This window comes from Panthera tigris, chromosome D3, assembly GCF_018350195.1.
Source record: "Panthera tigris isolate Pti1 chromosome D3, P.tigris_Pti1_mat1.1, whole genome shotgun sequence".
Classification (NCBI taxonomy): Eukaryota; Metazoa; Chordata; class Mammalia; order Carnivora; family Felidae; genus Panthera; species Panthera tigris.
Window position 1 is genome coordinate 45,446,863 of NC_056671.1, and position 19,170 is coordinate 45,466,032.

Here is a 19,170-nt window from a genome sequence, read left to right on the forward strand (position 1 = left end):
CAGTCTCTTATGCTTTGGCTCTCTTCCACTCTAACCTCTTTTTTTTTTTCTTCCCCTCCCCCATGGGTTTCTGTTAAGTTTCTCAGGATCCACATAAGAGTGAAACCATATGGTATCTGTCTTTCTCTGTATGGCTTATTTCACTTAGCATAACACTCTCCAGTTCCATCCATGTTGCTACAAAGAGCCATATTTCATTCTTTCTCATTGCCACGTAGTACTCCATTGTGTATATAAACCACAATTTCTTTATCCTTAATGGTTCTTTTTCAAGTCTACCTAGTTGTCTTTTTTTCTTTAAGTAGGCTCTGTGTCCAATGTGGTGCTCAAACTCATGACCACAAGATCAGGAGTTGCATGTTCTACCAACTGAGCCAGCCAGGTACCCCTTCTTTTTTTTTTTTTTTTTTTTAATTTTTTTTTTTAACATTTATTTATTTTTTGAGAGACAGAGACAGAGTGTGAGCAGGGGAGGGATAGAGAGAGAGGAAGTCACAGAATCCAAACTAGGCTCCTGGGTCTGAGCTGTCAGCACAGAGCCTGATGTGGGGCTCAAACTCACGAACTGCAAGATCATGACCTGAGCTAAACTCGGACACCTAACCCAATGAGCCACCCAGGCACCGCCCTCACTTTTTTTTTTTTTTAAGTGAAATGTTTTAAAAAATGCAGAAAGGTAGGGAAAATACTAAAGAACCCTCATACACATTCCATTTAATCTGGAATAGCTCCCTTTCCTATTTTTTTCTTTTATGACATTAGCTTCTTGAAGTCATTCAAGGGTCATTTTCTTAAAATTTTGTCACCTTTTGGATTTTTTTAAAACATTTTGTCTTTTCCTTTATTTCCTATAAAGTAGATACTGGATCTGAAGCCTTGATTAGGTTTATATTAAGCATTTTTGACAGCAGTACTTCATAGCTAAAACTGTCTACTTCATATTTATTGCATCTTATCAGGAGTAAGATATTGCCAGGTTATTCCACTCTTAGGGATTCTAAGATTGGTCACTGGGTTAAGGTGATGACTACATTTCTTTATTATAGAGTTATATTTTCTCCTTGTACCACCAAATAATCTGAATAGGGGGGTGGATGTTTGATACTATGAAGTCTTGCAAAAATACAACTCTTCCTCAGTCTTTCTTGAATGGTTTTAGCATCCATTGGTGAGCCTTGCCTGAATTAGTTATTTAATTAGAGATTATAAAATGCCAAATTTTCATTTCTGTTATTCTTTCTACATTCATTAGCTGGCATTTTTCTGTAAATAAGATTTAACCCTTATCAGTTGGGACTGCTGATTAGCTTGGAATGTAATATAGTTCCTACTAGAAAGGCATGGTCTTAATTTTAATTTTATTAATTTAATTTTTTCCCTTTAATTTTTTCCCTTTAATTTTTTCCCTTTATTGCCAGTTTTCAGAGTAAGATCTTATGTAATAGTTACCAGCAATGGTGACAAATAGGGTGTGTGTTTATGTATGTGTGATGTTTCATTTTATTTTTGATGAGAGTGGGGGGTTTCTTTTTGTTTTTTGGGTTTTTTTTTTTTGAGTAAAATAAATACATAGGATTTTATATATTCAGTGTGTGTCATTCAGTTTATTCTTTTATTCTCATTGATGATCAAATTATTTCAGTCTTGTCTGCCTACTCATTTTTTGTTATCACTTCTAGTGTGTTAGTTTTAGGCATTCCATTTAAATCTTTTAACATTTCATTACTATGTAAGATAATTCTATTATCTGAAATACTTGGGAATCCATATGAGTTACTTTCTGCTGACTGTAGTGGTAAGTAAATGAGGGCTACTTTGGCTCCATGCTAGGAAAGGAGTTTGGGCTTAAACTGGAAATCTCAGTTTCAGTCCACCTACCAGTGCTGGTACCAACATCTGCTTACCTATACTGCTTGTGTTTTAGCTCACAGTTTTGTTTTGTTTTGTTTTGTTTGTTGATGATTAAGGAGGTAATATGGGAGTCCCTTGGATTTCTCTTCCTGTGAGTTCAGCAGTTTAATAAAAATTACGTTTTTGTGCAGGATCTAGTTGTTTGTTTTTTTAATGTTTATTCATTTTTGAGAGAGAGACAGAGAGCATGAGTGGGTGAGGGGCAGAGATAGAGAGGGAGACACAGAACTCGAAGCAGGCTCCAGGCTCTGAGCTGTCAGCACAGAGCCCGACTCGGGACTTGAACCCGCAAACCGCAAGATCATGACCTGAAGCCGAAGTCGGATGTTCAACGGACTGAGCCAACCAGGCACCCCGATCTATTTGTTTTTGTAATAAGATCACTAACAGTATATCTAATTCGCTTACCCACCCTAAAGTGTTCACTTAGCCCAAGAAGTTTTTTTTTCTGTTTTGTTTGTTCGTTTATTTCTAATGTTTGTTCCTTTCCATTCTGTTTCTTCTTCTGGAACTCAGATTAGCAAGATGCTGGGGTCTTCCCATGCTGTCTAATTTTTCTTAATATTTTGTAATTTTATTCTCTTGTGCTGAATTCTGGGAGAATCATTTAGATGGATATTAATTCTGTCTTCGGTCACATTTTTTCTACTTTCATCCCATTTATTTTGCTTTTAACTTTTATGACCTTTGTTTCTTTCATGGCAGCCTGTTGCTTGTTTTTAATGAACCTATAAATCACCCTTTGAAATCTGAAGATGTTATCAGATATCTTTTGTTTCTTATATTAAAACTACTTATCCAGAATTTTTATTACTGTTTTTTTGTTTTGTTTTGTTTTGTTTTGCTTTGTTTTGTTTTGTTTTGTTTTGTTTTGTTTTGTTTTAGAGCATGAGCAGGAAAGGGGCAAAGAGAAAGGGGGATAGTGGGGGACAGAGGATCCAAAGTGTGTTCCACACTGACAGCAGCAAGCCTGATGCAGGGCTAGAACTCACACACCATCAGATCACAATCTTAGCTAAAGTTGGACGCTCAACCTACTTAGCCATCCCAGTGCCCCATGACTGGTTTTTAATTCTTTTAAAATTTTGGATTTTTTGTTTTGTTTTGTGTTAGTTTTTTTATGTGTTTGTTTACTCTTGATTGTCTATAGATGTCTCTAAATTGGTGATTTTGTTAAATGCAGTCTCATTTCCTTGGCTTGAGGAAGAATCCCTACTTTGCTAACAGTAAATGCAGATTCTGATTTACAGGAGCCCTACTCCAATGGCAGAGGGTGGGAGAGAAGGAAACATGACTGGAGAGGTTTTCTGTGGGGTATGCGAATAGTTGGTCTTCTAGGTATGGGAGTACTTCTCTCTCCTGATTACCAAAAGTTAATTGAGAGCATTGCCCTGATCTCCTTGTCTTAGGAGACAATGGACTCTCCAGTGTTAAAACTTGTGGAAATCTATCCCCCTTTAGCCTAAGGGCAACTATCAGTTACTCTTTATTTGCTCATTCAGCAACTTCTGGGCCTTGCTGCCTAGACTGGAATAAACATGAGGTTCTACTGAAAAAGCTCACTTTTTTTTTTTTAAGTCCCTTTCTTTGGTTGGATTTCACCATCAGTCTGAGGCTATCTATTTTTAAATCATTCATGAATTTTTTCAAAGTTCTGATCTGCTAGTGACACCCATTCTGGCTTTTCAGTATTGGAGTTGACTTATTTTTAGAGTTGTTTTGTCATTTCATTGGGATTTGGAGAGGGAGAGTCAGGTAAACCATCTTAATTAGAAATTTAAGGCCATCTTTGTCTACTCTCACCATACAGAGGATGAGTTGACAAATAACTACTGATTCTGCCTCTGTAAAATCTCTTCTACCTGTCCTCACTTCCTGTTTCTAGTCCAGATACTCATTTCTTACTTCATTTTTTTCCTTGCTTTGGTATGTGCTGTATATACTGACAAATCAGTCTTCCCATCATTCATGTATGAAAAATGACACCTGGTAATCTTTTAAAATGAAGTTCAGGGGCGCCTGGGTGACCCAGTTGTTTAAGTGTCCAACTCTTGGTTTCAGCTCAGGTCATGATCTCATGGTTTTACGAGTTCAAGCCCCGCATCAGACTGTGCGCTGACAGTGCAGAGACTGCTTGGAATTCTCTGTCTCCCTCTCTCTCTGCCCCTCCCCACTCACACTGTCTCTGTCTCTCTCAAAATAAATAAATAAACTCAAAAAAATATTAAATGAAGTTCGGATTTCTTAACCTGTTTTTGAAGGTTTCCTACCATTTATTATACCCATTCTTTCTGTCTAACTTTGTTCCATTAATTCTTTGCATAGAACACTCTGTCCAGCTCAGTTGTCCTCTACTTGATGAATCCCTTCCTCATCTACTCAAGAGCCCAAAGTAACCTTTTTCTCCTTGGAATTTCTTTTAGTGCTTTATCTGTACTTCTGTAATGCCCTTCTCAATTTTCAGTTGTATAGAACGTGTTTATGTAATATCCGGTCTCTCATCGGACTGCACTTAATGTTTAGATTACTGTTCGTATCTCCAAATTTTTGGAATATGATTAGCTTTGTTTTGTAGAGATTAGTTCTATTTACTGTGATCTTTTAGATATTCCTCCTAGTGCAGTACACGCTTAAGCAGTGACATCACACAAGGGTTTATAAAAAATTTTGTGCTGACTACAATAGAAATTATAGTCTAAAATTGAATTTCTGCTTTCTAAATTCAATAAACATGGACAAGAAAATTTAGGGTAGATTGAAACAAATACTATTTCAATGGATATATTTAAATTACTGATACCATAATTAACTAAGGAAGAAAATTTGCTTATGCTATAAAATTACACTGCTATTCAGTGTTGGTTTACTTTTGTTATCAGATTTATTTCAAGATAAATGTCCTTTACTAAAATGGTGTTTGAAATTAGTAAGACTGAGTAATAGATGGAATGCTCTCTTGACCTTAGTATGAATAATTAACCTATATTCCCCAGTACATGAAGTACTTTTTCTTTTCTGCCCACAAGCATAAAATAAAATTATCAGTTAATCAGTTACACATGGAACTGGCACAATATGAGATGTAGTAATCACTGCCTAGTAACAATAATCTTGCACAATAATGTTAACTCTAGCATTATGACTTGGAATTAGAAATCCTAATTCTCCATAATTACTGGTACTGTTAAAAAAGCCTGACATACATGTTAATATAGCTATAATGTGTGCTTCTTTTTCATGTTATGTTTAAGTGAATGAAAAGAATACTCTCCAGGAAGAAAATAAAAAGCTTTCTGAACAGCTGCAACAGAAAATCGAGTAAGTATTTTTCCTTAATTGCAGCAGCAAATTGAATATTTTCCCTCAACTTTTCTTCCTTTATTATACCTAGCTATAGACACTGTAAAGGCATTAAGAGTTGCGGATTTCATTTTAAAAAGTTATAAAGTTTTCTGCAATAATAAGAAGAAAATCACTTTTCATTTGTGTTTTGGGAGTATATATGAAGAGTGTATGCATCTCTTAGGTTAGTGTATATATAAAGAAAGTACCAGAATGTTTTAATTTAAAGCATTTTAATTTTTATAATTATTTGAAATATTTATATTTTAAATAAATATTTGTTTCCTTTTCAAAGCCCTGACCCAAAAGCTTCATAAAAGCAATCTGAATAAATTAATTTCCTCTTACACATTTCTCAGGCCTGAGAACTTCTTCCTTTTTCTGCTCCTCTCCCCCCATTTCTCTTAAAGAATAAAAATAATTTTTATTCTGTGTTTCATGTTTTTTATATCTAATAATCCTCACTATGATTCTTTAAGGTAGTTTTATTATCTCTGCTTTATAGAGAGGGAAACTGAAGTTCACAAAAGTCAAATAACGTGCTATGGTCTCACTAAGTCTATCACTCAGACTCCTATCTTTTGACTTAAAGGCCACTCACTGTTCTTTCCATTATTCAACAGTATCTTTACAAAGAATCTTTTTCTGAGTATGGTCTGACTGTCACAGGGTTGAGATATGGCCAGTTCTTAGTTCCCATCTATATAAAACTTGTGAAATATTTTAAGAGTTAGGATTCAGGATAGTCTTAATGGTTTTTATAGGGCTCTTAGATCTTCTATTGTATTTGAGTGGGCATCTCTATAAACTTTGGTAAACTATGCAGGTATAACATATTAATTTGCTTAGAATAGTTATTGTCTTATGTATAAACACATCTCACAGGTGGAATTAACATTCTTATCCGTATACTTTTAAGTAATGGATATTCAGTAGGATTTTGATATTCCGCCAATGTTAATCAGTTCACAAATATTGGTAGCAAAGGGAATTTTGAGGGGAGATAATAGATGAGGAAAGAAGGCTATAGGATTAGACTGAGATTATTAAACATGTATGTATGAAAATGTCAACACTTTCCAGTTTTACTCATGCATGTTGAGGCTAGAACACACATCCACAATCTTTTATACATGATTCTAAAACTCAAATTCTAAAATTCAAAAGTTTTTTTTTGGATGTTATTCACAATTTAACCTCACCTTAATTCACAGAATGCTATTTATAGTCCTTATTTATCCCACTTCATTTGAACATCCCTATGCTTTGCTATGAAAATATCAGTGTGTTTGACTACAGAATGATGCCTCAGGTGCCACTGGAGGTATTACATAATAAGCTGTATATGCTCTGTATTACCCTTCATGATAAAAAAAATCTGAATTCCAAATCACATCTGGTTCCAAAGATTTCAGATAAGTGATGGTTGACTTAAATTAATTAATGTTCTGTGAAGTGATTTACAGGTAGCTTATGGTATTTTGAACACCTCAGCCTTGATATTTATGAATACCAAAGATAAACAAGACAATGAACATATAGAGGTTAATACAGAATTAAAGAGTGAATGCCTCCAAAACCAAGGTGTATAAAGTGAATTGAAATTAGATAATGTCATTTACCTCGTGAAATACAAATTCAGATTCACTCAGAATTATTTTTAGTATTCTGAAAGTCACAAATTTGTCTGTTGAAGCTCATTGGCATCTTAGAAAAATAAAAGCTAAAGTTTGAAATTATAGTAAAGGTTAAGGATAGAGATGAACTTCAAGGTATGCATGTTTTATTTCGGACATGGCTTAATCAGATCAGTGAAGGGGGTTGTTATCTAGTATGTCTTTCAGTTCTGAAATTTAAGATAGTTGTTCTCATTAGTCACCTTATTTTCAAAGTAGCTTGCTGTCCTTAAAAAAATTTACTTTTGCTTGACAGTTTAAAAAAATAGCAAGTATTTTCTTTGACTACCTAAACCACTGTAACCTTATGCTGTTAGTGCCTGAAATACATCTGAACTTTAGAAAAAATGTTTGACTTATATTCTGCTTGTTAAATGAAGTAAAACCTGACTCACCTAAGCTGGTTTTGATGTTACAGATATCTTATATGGTAGGACAGTTATTTAGTGACACTGTAGTAAGAAATTAGTCAGGAAAAATTTGCTGTTATAAAGTTAATTGTGTGTGTGTGTGTGTGTGTGTGTGTGTATATATATATGCATATAGTCAACACTACCAGTCACCAACAACAAATACTTAAACTAAATGTTGAGGTCATGGTTCTTTTTGTTTTGAGAAATGGATATGCTGAATCAGTGAAGGTCAAAGGAGTCTATACACTTAAAGAACTGTAGGATTCATTTCATTCAACACTTTTCTAAATTGAATTCCTTATGTAACTTCTTTAACAAATAGCCATTGTTTGAACACCTCTACCATAAGCTTAATCTCTCAAGCCTGTTTAATTTTAGTGAGGTTTTAGGAAGTTCTTTCTAAGTTTGTGTAGAAATAAATCTACTTACAGGTTATTTGTTGATTCTAATTTTGCCTTCTGGGAGCATCTGGAACAACTTTTACCCCCTTTTCTATTTTGCATTCATGAAGAGAACTGTCAGGGCCCTCCTGAGTCTTTTCTTTAGGTAAATATCCTCTGTTCATTAACTCAGGCGTCATTACTTCACAACTTCAAAGTACCATTTCTTTTTAATGTTTTAGTTTGTCAATATCTTAATTAAGAATTCAGTATTCTAGGTGTTGTATGACCAATAGGGCAATACTGCCCTCACCATTTTTCTGTGTCTTTTTAGTTACATTAATTAATGTGGTCAAAACACGTGAATAGTCCTGGATGTTCTTTATTGGGTTTACTGCCAACTAGAACCATTAAGTCAAAGTCTTCCCTATCTAATTGTAGACATGTTGTTGTTGTTGTTGTTTTAATTTTTTTAACGTTTATTTATTTTTGATACAGAGAGAGACAGAGCATGAACAGGGGAGGGGCAGAGAGAGAGGGAGACGCAGAATCCGAAGCAGTTCCAGGCTCTGAGCTGTCAGCACAGAGCCCGACGCGGGGTTCAAACTCACAGACCGTGAGATCATGACCTGAGCCGAAGTCGGACGCTCAACCGACTGAGCCACCCAGGCACCCCTAGACGTGTTGTTTTTGATAAACATACAGGACTTCAGAGTCATGGCTTCATATTAGGTTGAGAAGGAGACACAGAGTCTGAAGCAGGCTCCAGGCTCTAAGCTGTCAGCACAGAGCCCGATGCAGGGCTTGAACCCACAAATTGTGAGATCATGACCTGAGCTGAAATCGTATGCTTAACCGACTGAGCCACCCAGGTGCCCCTATTTTTTAATTTTTTAAATCTTTCCTTTTTTTTTTTTTTTTAAGTTTATTTATTGATTTTGAGAGAGAGAGAGAGTGTATGTGCACATGTGAGTGGGGGAGGAGCAGAGAGGGAAAGAGAGAGAGAATCTCAAGCAGGCTCTGCACTGTCAATGCAGAATCCATTGTAGGGCTCAAACCCACAAACCTCGAAATCATGATCTAACCAAAATCAAGAGTTGGATGCTTAACCGACTTTTGGTTTCAGCTTAGGTCATGATCTCATGGTTTATGAGTTCAAGCCCTGCATTGGGCTCTGTGCTGACCGCACGGGGCCTGCTTGGGATCCTCTTTCTCCCAATCTCTCTGCTTCTCCTCTGCTCATGCTTGCTCTCTCTCTCTCTCTCTCTCTCTGTCACATAAATAAACTTAGTTTTATTTTATTTTTATTTTTTAATTTTATTTCAATCCAGGTTAGTTAACACATAGTGTAATAATGGTTTTAGGAATAGAATTTGGTGATTCATCACTTACGTACAACACCAGTGCTCATCCCAGCAAGTGCCCTCCTTAATGCCCATTACCCATTTAGTCCATTCCCCACCCAACACCCCTCTAGCAACCCTCAATTGCTCTCTGCATTTAAGAGTCTCTTATGACTTGCCTCTCTGTTTTTATCTTATTTTCCCTTCCCTCCCCTATGTTTGTCTATTATGTTTCTTAAATTCCACATATGAGTGAAATCATATGATACTTATCTTTCTCTGACTTACTTTGGTTAGCATAATACGTTCCAGTTTCATCGACGTTGTTGCAAGTGGCAAGATTTCATTCTTTTTGATTGCCAAGTAATATTCCATTGTGTGTGTATGTGCGCGCACACACACACACACACACACACACACATACACATACACACACACCACATCTTCCTTATCCATTTGTCAGTTGATGGACATTTGGGCTCTTTCCATAATTGGGCTATTGTTGATAATGCATATGTAAACATTGGGGGCATATGCCCTTTCAATTCAGCATTTTTATATCCTTTGAATAAATACCTGGTAGTGTAATTGCTGGGTCATAGGATACTCCATTGTATATATATACACCACATCTTCTTTATCCATTCATCCATCGATGGACGTTTGGGCTCTTTCCATACTTTGACTATCGTTGATAGCGCTGCTATAAACATTGGGGTGCATGTGCCCCTTCAAAACATCATACCTGTATGCCTTGGATAAATACCTAGTGGTGCAATTGCTGGGTCGTAGCGAAGTTCTGTTTTTAATTTTTTGAGGAACCTCCATACTGTTTTCGAGTGGCTGCACCAGTCTGCATTCCCAGCAGCAGTGCAAAAGAGATCCTCTCTCTCTGCATCCTCGCCAACATCTGTTGTTGCCTGAGTTGTTGCTGTTAGCCATTCTGACAGGTGTGAGGTGGTATCTCACTATGGTTTTGATTTGTATTCCCTGATGACGAGTGATGGTGAGCATCTTTTCATGTGTCAGTTGGCCATCCGGATGTCTTCTTTGGAAAAGTGTCTGTTCACATCTTCTGCCCATTTCCTCACTGGATTATTTGTTTTTTGGTGTTGAGTTTGATAAGGTTTTTATAGATTTTGGATACTAACCCTTTATCTGATATGTCATTTGCAAATACCTTCTCCCATTCCGTCAGTTGCCTTTTAGTTTTATTGTTTCCTTCACTGTGCAGAAGTTTATTATCTTGATGAGGTCACAGCAGTTCATTTTTTTGCTTTTGTTTCCCTTGCCTCCAGATATGCCTCCAGACATGTTTCCCTTGCCTCCCTTCCCTTCCCTTTCTCAGACATGTCCAGTGAGAAGTTGCTGAAGCTGAGGTCAAAGAGGTTGTTGCCTGTTTTCTCCTCTAGGATTTTTATGGTTCTCTGTCTTATATGTAGGTCTTTCATCCGTTTTGAGTTTATTTTTGTGTATGGTGTAAGAAAGTGGTCCAGGTTCATTCTTTTGCATGTCACTGTCCAGTTTTCCCAACACCATTTGCTAAACTGTCTTTTTTCCATTGGATATTCGTTCCTGCTTTGCTGAAGATTAGTTGGCCATATATTTATGGGTCCATTTCTGGGTTCTCTATTCTGTTGCATTGATCTTTGTGTCTGTTTCTTGCCAGTACCATACTGTCTTGATGATTACAGCCTTGTAAAATAGCTTGAAGCCCAGAATTGTGATGCTTCCAGCTTTGGATTTCTTTTTCAAGACTGCTTTGGCTATTTGGAGTCTTCTCTGGTTCCATACAAGTGTTAGAATTGTTTGTTCTGGCTCTGTGAAGAATGCTGGTGATTTTTTTTTATTATTTTTAAAATTTTACTTATTTTGAGAGAGAGAGAGAACAAGTGGGGAAGGGGCAGAGCAAGAAGGAGAGAGAACAAGAATCCCAAGCAGGCTCCACACCAGCAGTTGTAGAGCCTGATGAGGAGCTGGAACTTATGAACTGTGAGATTATGACCTGAGCTGAAGTCGGGTGCCCAAATGACTGAGCCACCCAGGTGCCCCTGCTTGTGTTACTTTGATAGAGATTACATTGAATGTATAGATTGCTTTGGGTAGTATCATCATTTTAACAATATTTATTCTTCCAATCCATGAGCATGGAATGTTTTTCCATTTCTTTGTGTCTTCTTCAGTTTCTTTCATAACCTTTCTATAGTTTTCAGTGTACAGATCTTTTACCTCTTTGGTTAGGTTTATTCCTAGATATTTTATGGGTTTTGGTGCAATTTTAAATGGGATAGATTCCTTGATTTCTCTTTCGGCTGCTTCATTATTAGTGTATAGAAATGCATTTGATTTCTGTCATTAGTTTTATGACATTGGTTTTTATACTTTGCTGAATTCATGTATCAGTTCTAGCAGTTTTTTGATGGAGTGTTTCAGGTATTCCACATAGAGTATCATGTCATCTGCAAAGAGTAAAAGTTTTACTTCTTCCTTGCCAATTTGGATGCCTTTTATTTCTTTTTCTTGTCTGATTGCTTCGGCTAGGACACCCAACACTATGTTCAACAACAGTGTTGAGAGTGGACATCCCTGTTGTGTTCCTGATCTCAGGGGGAAAGGCTCCAAGTTTTTCCCCATTGAGGATGATATTAGCTGTGGGTCTTTCGTATATGGCTTTTATGACATTAAGGTATGTTCTTTCTATCCCTACCTTCTTGAGGGTTTTTATCAAGAAAGGATGCTATGTTTTGTCAAATGCTTTTTCTGCATCTATTGAGAAGATCATGTGGTTCTTATCCTTTCTTTTATTAATGTGATGTATCACATTGATAGATTTGCAGATATTGAACCAGCCCTGCAGCCCAGGAAAAAATCCCACTTGATTGTGGTGAATAATTCTTTTAATGTATTGTTGGATCCAGTTTGCTAGTATCTTGTTGAGAATTTTTGCATCCATGTTCATCACGGAAATTGGTCTGTATTTCTTTTTAGTGGGGTCTTTGTCTGGTTTTGGAATCAAGGTAATGCTGGCCTCATAGAATGAGTTTAGAAGTTTTCCTTCCATTTCTATTTTTTTTGCAAAAGCTTCAAAAGAATAGGTATTATCTCTTCTTTAAATGTTTGGTAGAATTCCCCTGGGAAGCCATCCAGCCCTGGACTCTTTGTTGGGAGATTTTTGATAAACTGATTCAGTTTCTTTACTGGTTATGGGTCTGTTCAAATTTCCTATTTCTTCCTGTTTCAGTTTTGTTAGTTTATATGTTTCTAGGAATTTATCCCATTTTTTACAGATTGCCCAATTTGTTGGCATATAATGCACAAATAAACTTTTTTTTTGAATCTTTAAAAAATAAATAGAAGAGCACTATTGATTAAATACTATTATTTGGGCATTGGATTATGACTTTACATATATTGCTTCCTTTTCACAGCCTTCCTACAAAAAGGAAGCAGGAGAGTACAGTACCATACTTTATAGATAAGGTACTAAGGCTCAGAAAGGTTAACTGATTTACCCAGTGTGAGTTGTGTCAGACCTAGCATTTGAACCCAGGTGTACCTCACTTCAGAGACTGTATACTCTTTCTATAATTTTGTGCTAAAACAGCCTCAGAAGGTTATCTACCTGTGTAGGTGGCAGAGCCTGGATTCTCTCTCTTCTGATTCAGTTCATTGAAGTTTATAATCTCACATTTCTCCTGCTCTATTTTATTTTGTTAGATTTGGCCCATTATTCCAACCTTTGGGGGTTTTTCATGTGTTGATTTTTTTCCTGCCATCTGTTAGGTTAGCTTTCATTCTCTGCTTTATGTCTTCTACAAATGTGAATATTCCATTAAGTATCGTTTAAAAAATGTTAAATAAAATTTGCCTGAGGATGGGGCCCTGAGGCGTTTCCTTCATTATCACTCTTCATGAGATGGTATCAAGAGAGTCACTGTCACATGCCTTCCTGAGGAAGCTAGATGTTCAATTAAGCAGGTCCTAAGTACAACTGGTTTAATAGCTCTACTTTTGAAAATTAGTCTTTCAATTTTTTAATGTTTATTCTTGAGAGAGAGAATGAGTGGGGAAGGGGCAGAGTGACAGGGAAACAGAATCCAAAGCAGGCTCTAGGCTCTGAGCTGTCTGCACACAGCCCAACACGGGGCTCAAACTCACAAGCCGTGAGATCATGACCTGAGCCGAAGTCGGATGCTCAACCGACTAAGCCACCCAGGCGCCCCTAAAATTAGTCTTACTTGAATTATTCATATTATAAACTTATACTATTTCCAAAAGATCCAGATATTGGACTCAATAGTTTATAGCGTACAGACCTTTTTCCTTTTTTTGAAAACCAAAATGTTTAGGTGAACTTAATGGCTATAACTATTCCATTAAGTTTAAATTATATTTTAACTCACTGTAAGTTCTTCAGAGGAAAAAAGCTGAATGTTAAAAACTTGTGTAGACTCTTTACAGAGGGAGACTCTGTACTTTTATAGGTCTTTAGAAAAAAAGAACAACTAAAGTTGTTGTGACAGGAATTTAAGGGAGGGAGGGAGGCCAACAAATAAAACAGACAATCAAAAATTTACTCTTGGGCTGTTAGAAAAGTGAAAGAAGAAAGATGACCAGTGTATATAATTAACTAAAGCTGTGGCATGAACTTTTTAACATTTCTCAGAAAATCTGAGTGAGATATAATGCTTTAAAGAAGAAACTTTGTTAATACATGGAAGTTATTTGGGTTTTTTTCCCCCCTTTTATGGCAAAAGAGGATAAAGCCAGCACTTGTTTACTTAGTTTGCACCTCTAATTAGATCTAGGTTTTTTGGAGTTTTGTTTTTGTTTTCCTTTTGTGATCCCAGCTACTTATAGATTGACTGTTCCAGGAAATCAGTTTCTTGTGACTCATTCATGTTCCAGGTTGAATTTTCATGACTAATAGGTGGATAGCCTCTGACGTGATTAGTTAAAGCAAGGTTGGGTAGGTTTCACACTCCATTAATTTATAAGTCTTTCTCATATGACCTTAATTTACTCTGTTTTTCCAGAATAAGACAGTTAAAAATTAGATATTAGCTCTAAAGATTTTCCTCAGTATAGAATATAGGATTACAGACCACAAGTAATACTGGTGTTACCCAGGAAATTAAGATACAAATCTGTGTTAAGAGTAATTAATCTTGTAATTTTTTTTTTAATCTCTGTTGGTCATAGTTATAAGATGTTCATTACTTTTTGTTTGGAAATAGTACTACAAATTGATAATGAGTATAATAGACAGACTGGTTTTGTCACATAAAGCCTAAATGCCTGACTAACTGGTAAGAATTGGTCAATAAAGTCAGTAATGGGAAACTCAATTGAGTAAAAATTAATTATTTACTCAATAACCACAATTCAGTCCAAACCCAGTCTTTAGGTACCATTGGTCCTGAATTGAGTTGGGCAAAAACATATGCCTGAATCAACACAAATTTATTTTTCTAATGAAATCTGGGGATCTCTCATATTCCTTCATTCATCAGATATTTACTGAGCACATACCAAGTGCCTACTCATGTTCACTTGATGTAACAATGAACCAAAGATTCTTTATCCTCTTAGAGCTTACATTCTGGCAGGTGAGCAATAGACAAGTCAATTATATACTATATTCAAAAGCCATAAATACCATGGAGAAAGCAAATAGCAAAATAACAAGCAACAGGAGTACCTAAGGTATGGGAAGGAGGTTACAATTTTTTTTAAGACCCCCCCCACTTTTTTTTTTGAGAGAGACACAGAGAGAAAGATAGCATGAGTGGGGGAGGGGGAGAGAGGATTCCCAAGCAGGCTCTGCACTGAGCCCAATGCAGGGCTCGTTCTGAAGAACTGTGAGATCATGAACTCCTCCTGAGCTGAAACCAAGAGTCGGAAAATTAACTGACTGAGCCACTCAGGAGTCCCAAGAGGGTACAGTTTTAAATAGCATGTTTAAGATAGGCACTGATGAGAAAGTAAAACTTCAGCAAAGACTTGAAGGAAATGAGATCACTAAGTAAGTGATGTCTAGGGATGAGCATTCCAAGCAGAAGGAAGAGCTAGAGAAAGAACTCAAGTTGGGTATGTTTAGGAACCTTGAGGAAGTGAGAGTGATTGGAGTATAGTATAAAGAGATCCCAGGTAGTAGGGGAGGGAGACAATGAGATCATGTAGGACCTTGTGAATCATTTATAGGGCTTTGGCTTGTGTTTCCAGTGAAATGGGGAGATATGGCAGGTTTTAATCAGGAGTGACATGATATGACTAAGTATTAATATGACTTTTCTGACTGATGTGTTGAGAGTAGACTCTAAGGGGGCCTGGACAGAAGTAGCAGTAGAAACTCAAAGTTTGAATCCTACTTGTGATCAGTCATTCATCTCATAGTCTGTACTAAGGATAACATATTGAATGTTTATCCGTACTGTCCTGGGAATCTGGCTGCTGGGATTTAGATCCTGCTTCTGCTCCTTACTATTTTAGTAAGTGATTTAACTTTCTCGTTTGTAAAATGAGAGTACTATTAATAGCTCCTACAATTGTGATAATTAAACTGATGCACATAGCACTTTGAACAGTACCCAACAGTATAAACCTCCAACAATAATATTATCAGTGTTAGTATTATTCATCCCTTATTTGTCACTTGCCAAGTCATGTTAATTCTGCCAGTGTTTAATACTGGTCCCTTCCTTTCCATAGCTATTCTCAACATTCTAGTTCAAACCCACAGAAACTCTTGCCTGGACCATTATAGCCACTGCCTAATTGATTCCTTGCCTTCTTTCTTTCTGTTCCAGTCAGTGTTGCAGTCTTGCTGCTACATTGTCACGTTACTTCCATGCTGTGAAACCTTCATCAGTTCTTTTCCTCTTGCTTTCTAAATTATGCACGCACTTAATCAAGGCTCTTTTTCATGTAGTTTCAGCTTGCCCTCCTCTAACACCAAGTACACAGTATTGCGTGCCTTTACTCAGATGTGTGGATCCTCTGCTCATTTTCTCTGCCATTTGAGATTCTTTTAATTTTACCTCAAGGTACCACCAACTACACTTTGTACTTCACTTCTCACAATAATATTCCCCAATTGGTACTCTAATCATTTGAGTACTTCTCTAATCCTTATATTTAGATTTGGAACATTAAATGCAAGGAATTGCGTCTCTCATAGCTTTATACCTATGTTCTTTTGTAGCTCCATACTAGGTAGAGATGTTTTAGTAAATATTTGTTGAATTAATTTTTTTTTTTCCATTTGCCATTATTTTCCTCTAGGAATGATCAACAGCATCAAGCAGCTGATCTTGAATCTGAGGAAAATGTTATTCCAGATTCACCAATAACAGCCTTTTCCTTTTCTGGCATTAACCGGCTACGAAGAAAGGAGAACCTCCATGTCCGATACATAGAACACGCACACACTGAGCTGGAGCAGTCTGTGTGTACAAATGGTAAGGACTGGAGTTTCATTTTAGTTATCTGGTTTCATATGAAAAAGTATTCTTTTGTATGGTGCGTTTTTCTGTTATTCCATCTAGTGGAAGGAAGATAGTCATCAGTCAGGGAGCTTCTATTACAACTGTAAGTTTAACTTCCGTTAGTGAAGTGACTGGGAAGGCATTTTCTGTCTAGATTATGTACAGGCCTTCATTGCTTATCTGAATATGTAAACATCCAGCATTTTATAAATGTGGTACATGGTTTTTTTTTCTTTTTTCCTTTTATTTAAAAAATATTCCTGGGTATATATATCTGAGTGGGATTAGAAGGAAAGGGGAAAGGAATTTAACATTAATTTTCACCTGTGTGCCAGGTAATAATACACTGAGCGATTTGAATGCATTATTACTAGATTTTAATTCTTATGACAAGCTTGGAAGGGAGCTGTCAACATCTTCATTTTATAATGAGGAAAGGTACACTCTTTGGAGGGGTTAAATAATTCACTCAGGGTCACCTGTCAAGTAAGTAGATGAATCAGAATTCAAATAAAGATCCTCTTGGCTATAAACTTTTGTACTTCCCATGCATTAAGTATAGCTACTCCCACCAGTAGTTTTAACTGGCTATTTTTGTTATAATTTGTAGCGATTGATGGTGACCAAGAAATGGCTCTATAAAGTATAAACTTTATGGCTTATCAGTGGCATATTTCTAATTCCAGGCCCATTTACCATTTCTGTTAAATACTTGGGAACTACCTTTGCGTGTAGCCCTGAAATTTATCATGTGATACGATGCAGTGATTATTTCTTTTAATGTTGATCTGGAGTAAATGGCAAAGACTTTTCTTTTTAACCCTAATTGTTTATAACAAGGAAAGCATTTGGAGGGAAGTGGTGTACATACTTCTGGAGATGTTTTCATAATTCAAAATAAACTGTTTACAGTACCTATGCCTTTAAAATAATAAGTAGATCTTATTCTTTGATATTGGAAAATTGACACCTTTTTTTCCCCATTTTATATGAGCTTTCATCACCATCTAGTGGAAGACAAAAGAACTGTTAAAAATCTTACATGTAATTAGGAACTAAAGTAAAAAATAAGGTCTTGGATCTAAAATGAACATTCAGGGGTGCCTGGGTGACTGAGTTGGTTAAGTGTCTAACTCTGGATTTCGGCTCAGGTCATGATTTCATGGTTCATGAGATCAAGACCCACGTCAGGTTCTGCACTGACTGCATGGAGCTTGCTTGAGATTCACTCTGTCTGCCCCTCCGCTCATGCTCCCGCGCTCTCTCTCTCTCTCTCTCTCTCTCTCTCAAAATAAACATTTAAGTAAATGAACATTCAGTCGCCTTTTAGTCTATCAGACAGAATCACTGTAGGTAAGCATTTATAATTTAGATCATGTTTAAATCCATCTGTAAGAATACCTAGAAAAATCATCATAATTTTCTTTATTAGGAAAGTCTTGTTTTATATCTTGTATGATTGCTTCTGGTTTATTTCTTTGTCATATGAGAACAACCTGTAACTATTTTAAAACTTAATTTGTCTTTTTTAATCTTGCTCTAATCATTTTTACTTGGGATCTGAAATTTTGGTTTTAAAATATAAGATCAGGGTGCCTGGGTGGCTCATTCAGTTGAGAATCCAGCTCTTGATTTCGGCGTGGGTAGTAATCTCACACTGAGCATGGAGCTTGCTTGAGATTCTCTGTCTCTCTCTGTCTCTCCCTCTCCCTGGCTTCTGCACTCTCCCTCTCTCTTTAAATTAAAAAAAAATTGTTTTATTTAAAATTTAATTTTAAACTTATTTATTTAAATAAAGTGACATCAGTCAGTAAAATTAAAATATATGTGTGTGTATATATATGTATAAATATAACCATTTTGAGCCATGCAAATTATTTTAAAACTGATTTAATGACTAGTTGGCACCCTTGCTTATTTTTTTTTAATTTTATATTTTATTTTTTAAAATTTATATCCAAATTAGTTAGCATATAGTGAAACAATGATTTCAGGAGTAGATTCCTTAGTGCCCCTTACCCATTTAGCCCATCCTCCCTCCCACAACCCCTCCAGTAACCCTCTGTTTGTTGTCCATATTTGTCTGTTTTGTCCCCCTCCCTGTTTTTTATTATTTTTGTTTCCCTTCCCTTATGTTCATCTGTTTTATCTCTTAAAGTCCTCATATGAGTGAATTCATACGATTTTTGTCTTTCTCTGACTAATTTCACATAGCATAATACCCTCCAGTTCCATTCACGTAGTTGTAAATGGCAAGATTTCATTCTTTTTGATTGCCGAGTAATACTCCGTTGTGTGTGTGTGTGTATACACACACCACATCTTCTGTATCCATTCATCCATCGATGGACATTTAGGCTCTTTGCATACTTTGGCTATTGTTGATAGTGCTGCTATAAACATGAGGGTGCATGTGTCCCTTTGAAACAGCACACCTGTATCCTGTGGATAAATGCCTAGTAGTGCAATTGCTGGGTCGTAGGGTAGTTCTATTTTTAGTTTTTTGAGGAACCTCCATACTGTTTTCCAGAGTGGCTGCACCAGCTTGCATTCCCACACCCTTGCTTTTTTTTTTTTTTTTCAAGTTTATTTATTTATTTTGAGAGAGAGAGTGGAGG

At 36.3% G+C, this 19,170-nt stretch overlaps 1 protein-coding gene across 3 annotated transcripts in view; it reads left to right on the top strand.

The window, feature by feature from the left end:
- The window catches only part of RBBP8 (RB binding protein 8, endonuclease), an 89,853-nt gene that overhangs the window by 39,759 nt on the left and 30,924 nt on the right, over positions 1-19,170 (top strand). For 2 of the 3 annotated variants that reach the window (XM_042962181.1, XM_042962182.1), the window contains exons 6-7: positions 5,163-5,229; positions 16,350-16,525. In XM_042962181.1, the coding sequence (XP_042818115.1) occupies positions 5,163-5,229; positions 16,350-16,525 (243 nt within the window). Of the gene's footprint in view, positions 1-351; positions 383-5,162; positions 5,230-16,349; positions 16,526-19,170 lie in introns of those variants that run through there. The other variant, XM_042962183.1, reaches the window with a different exon arrangement.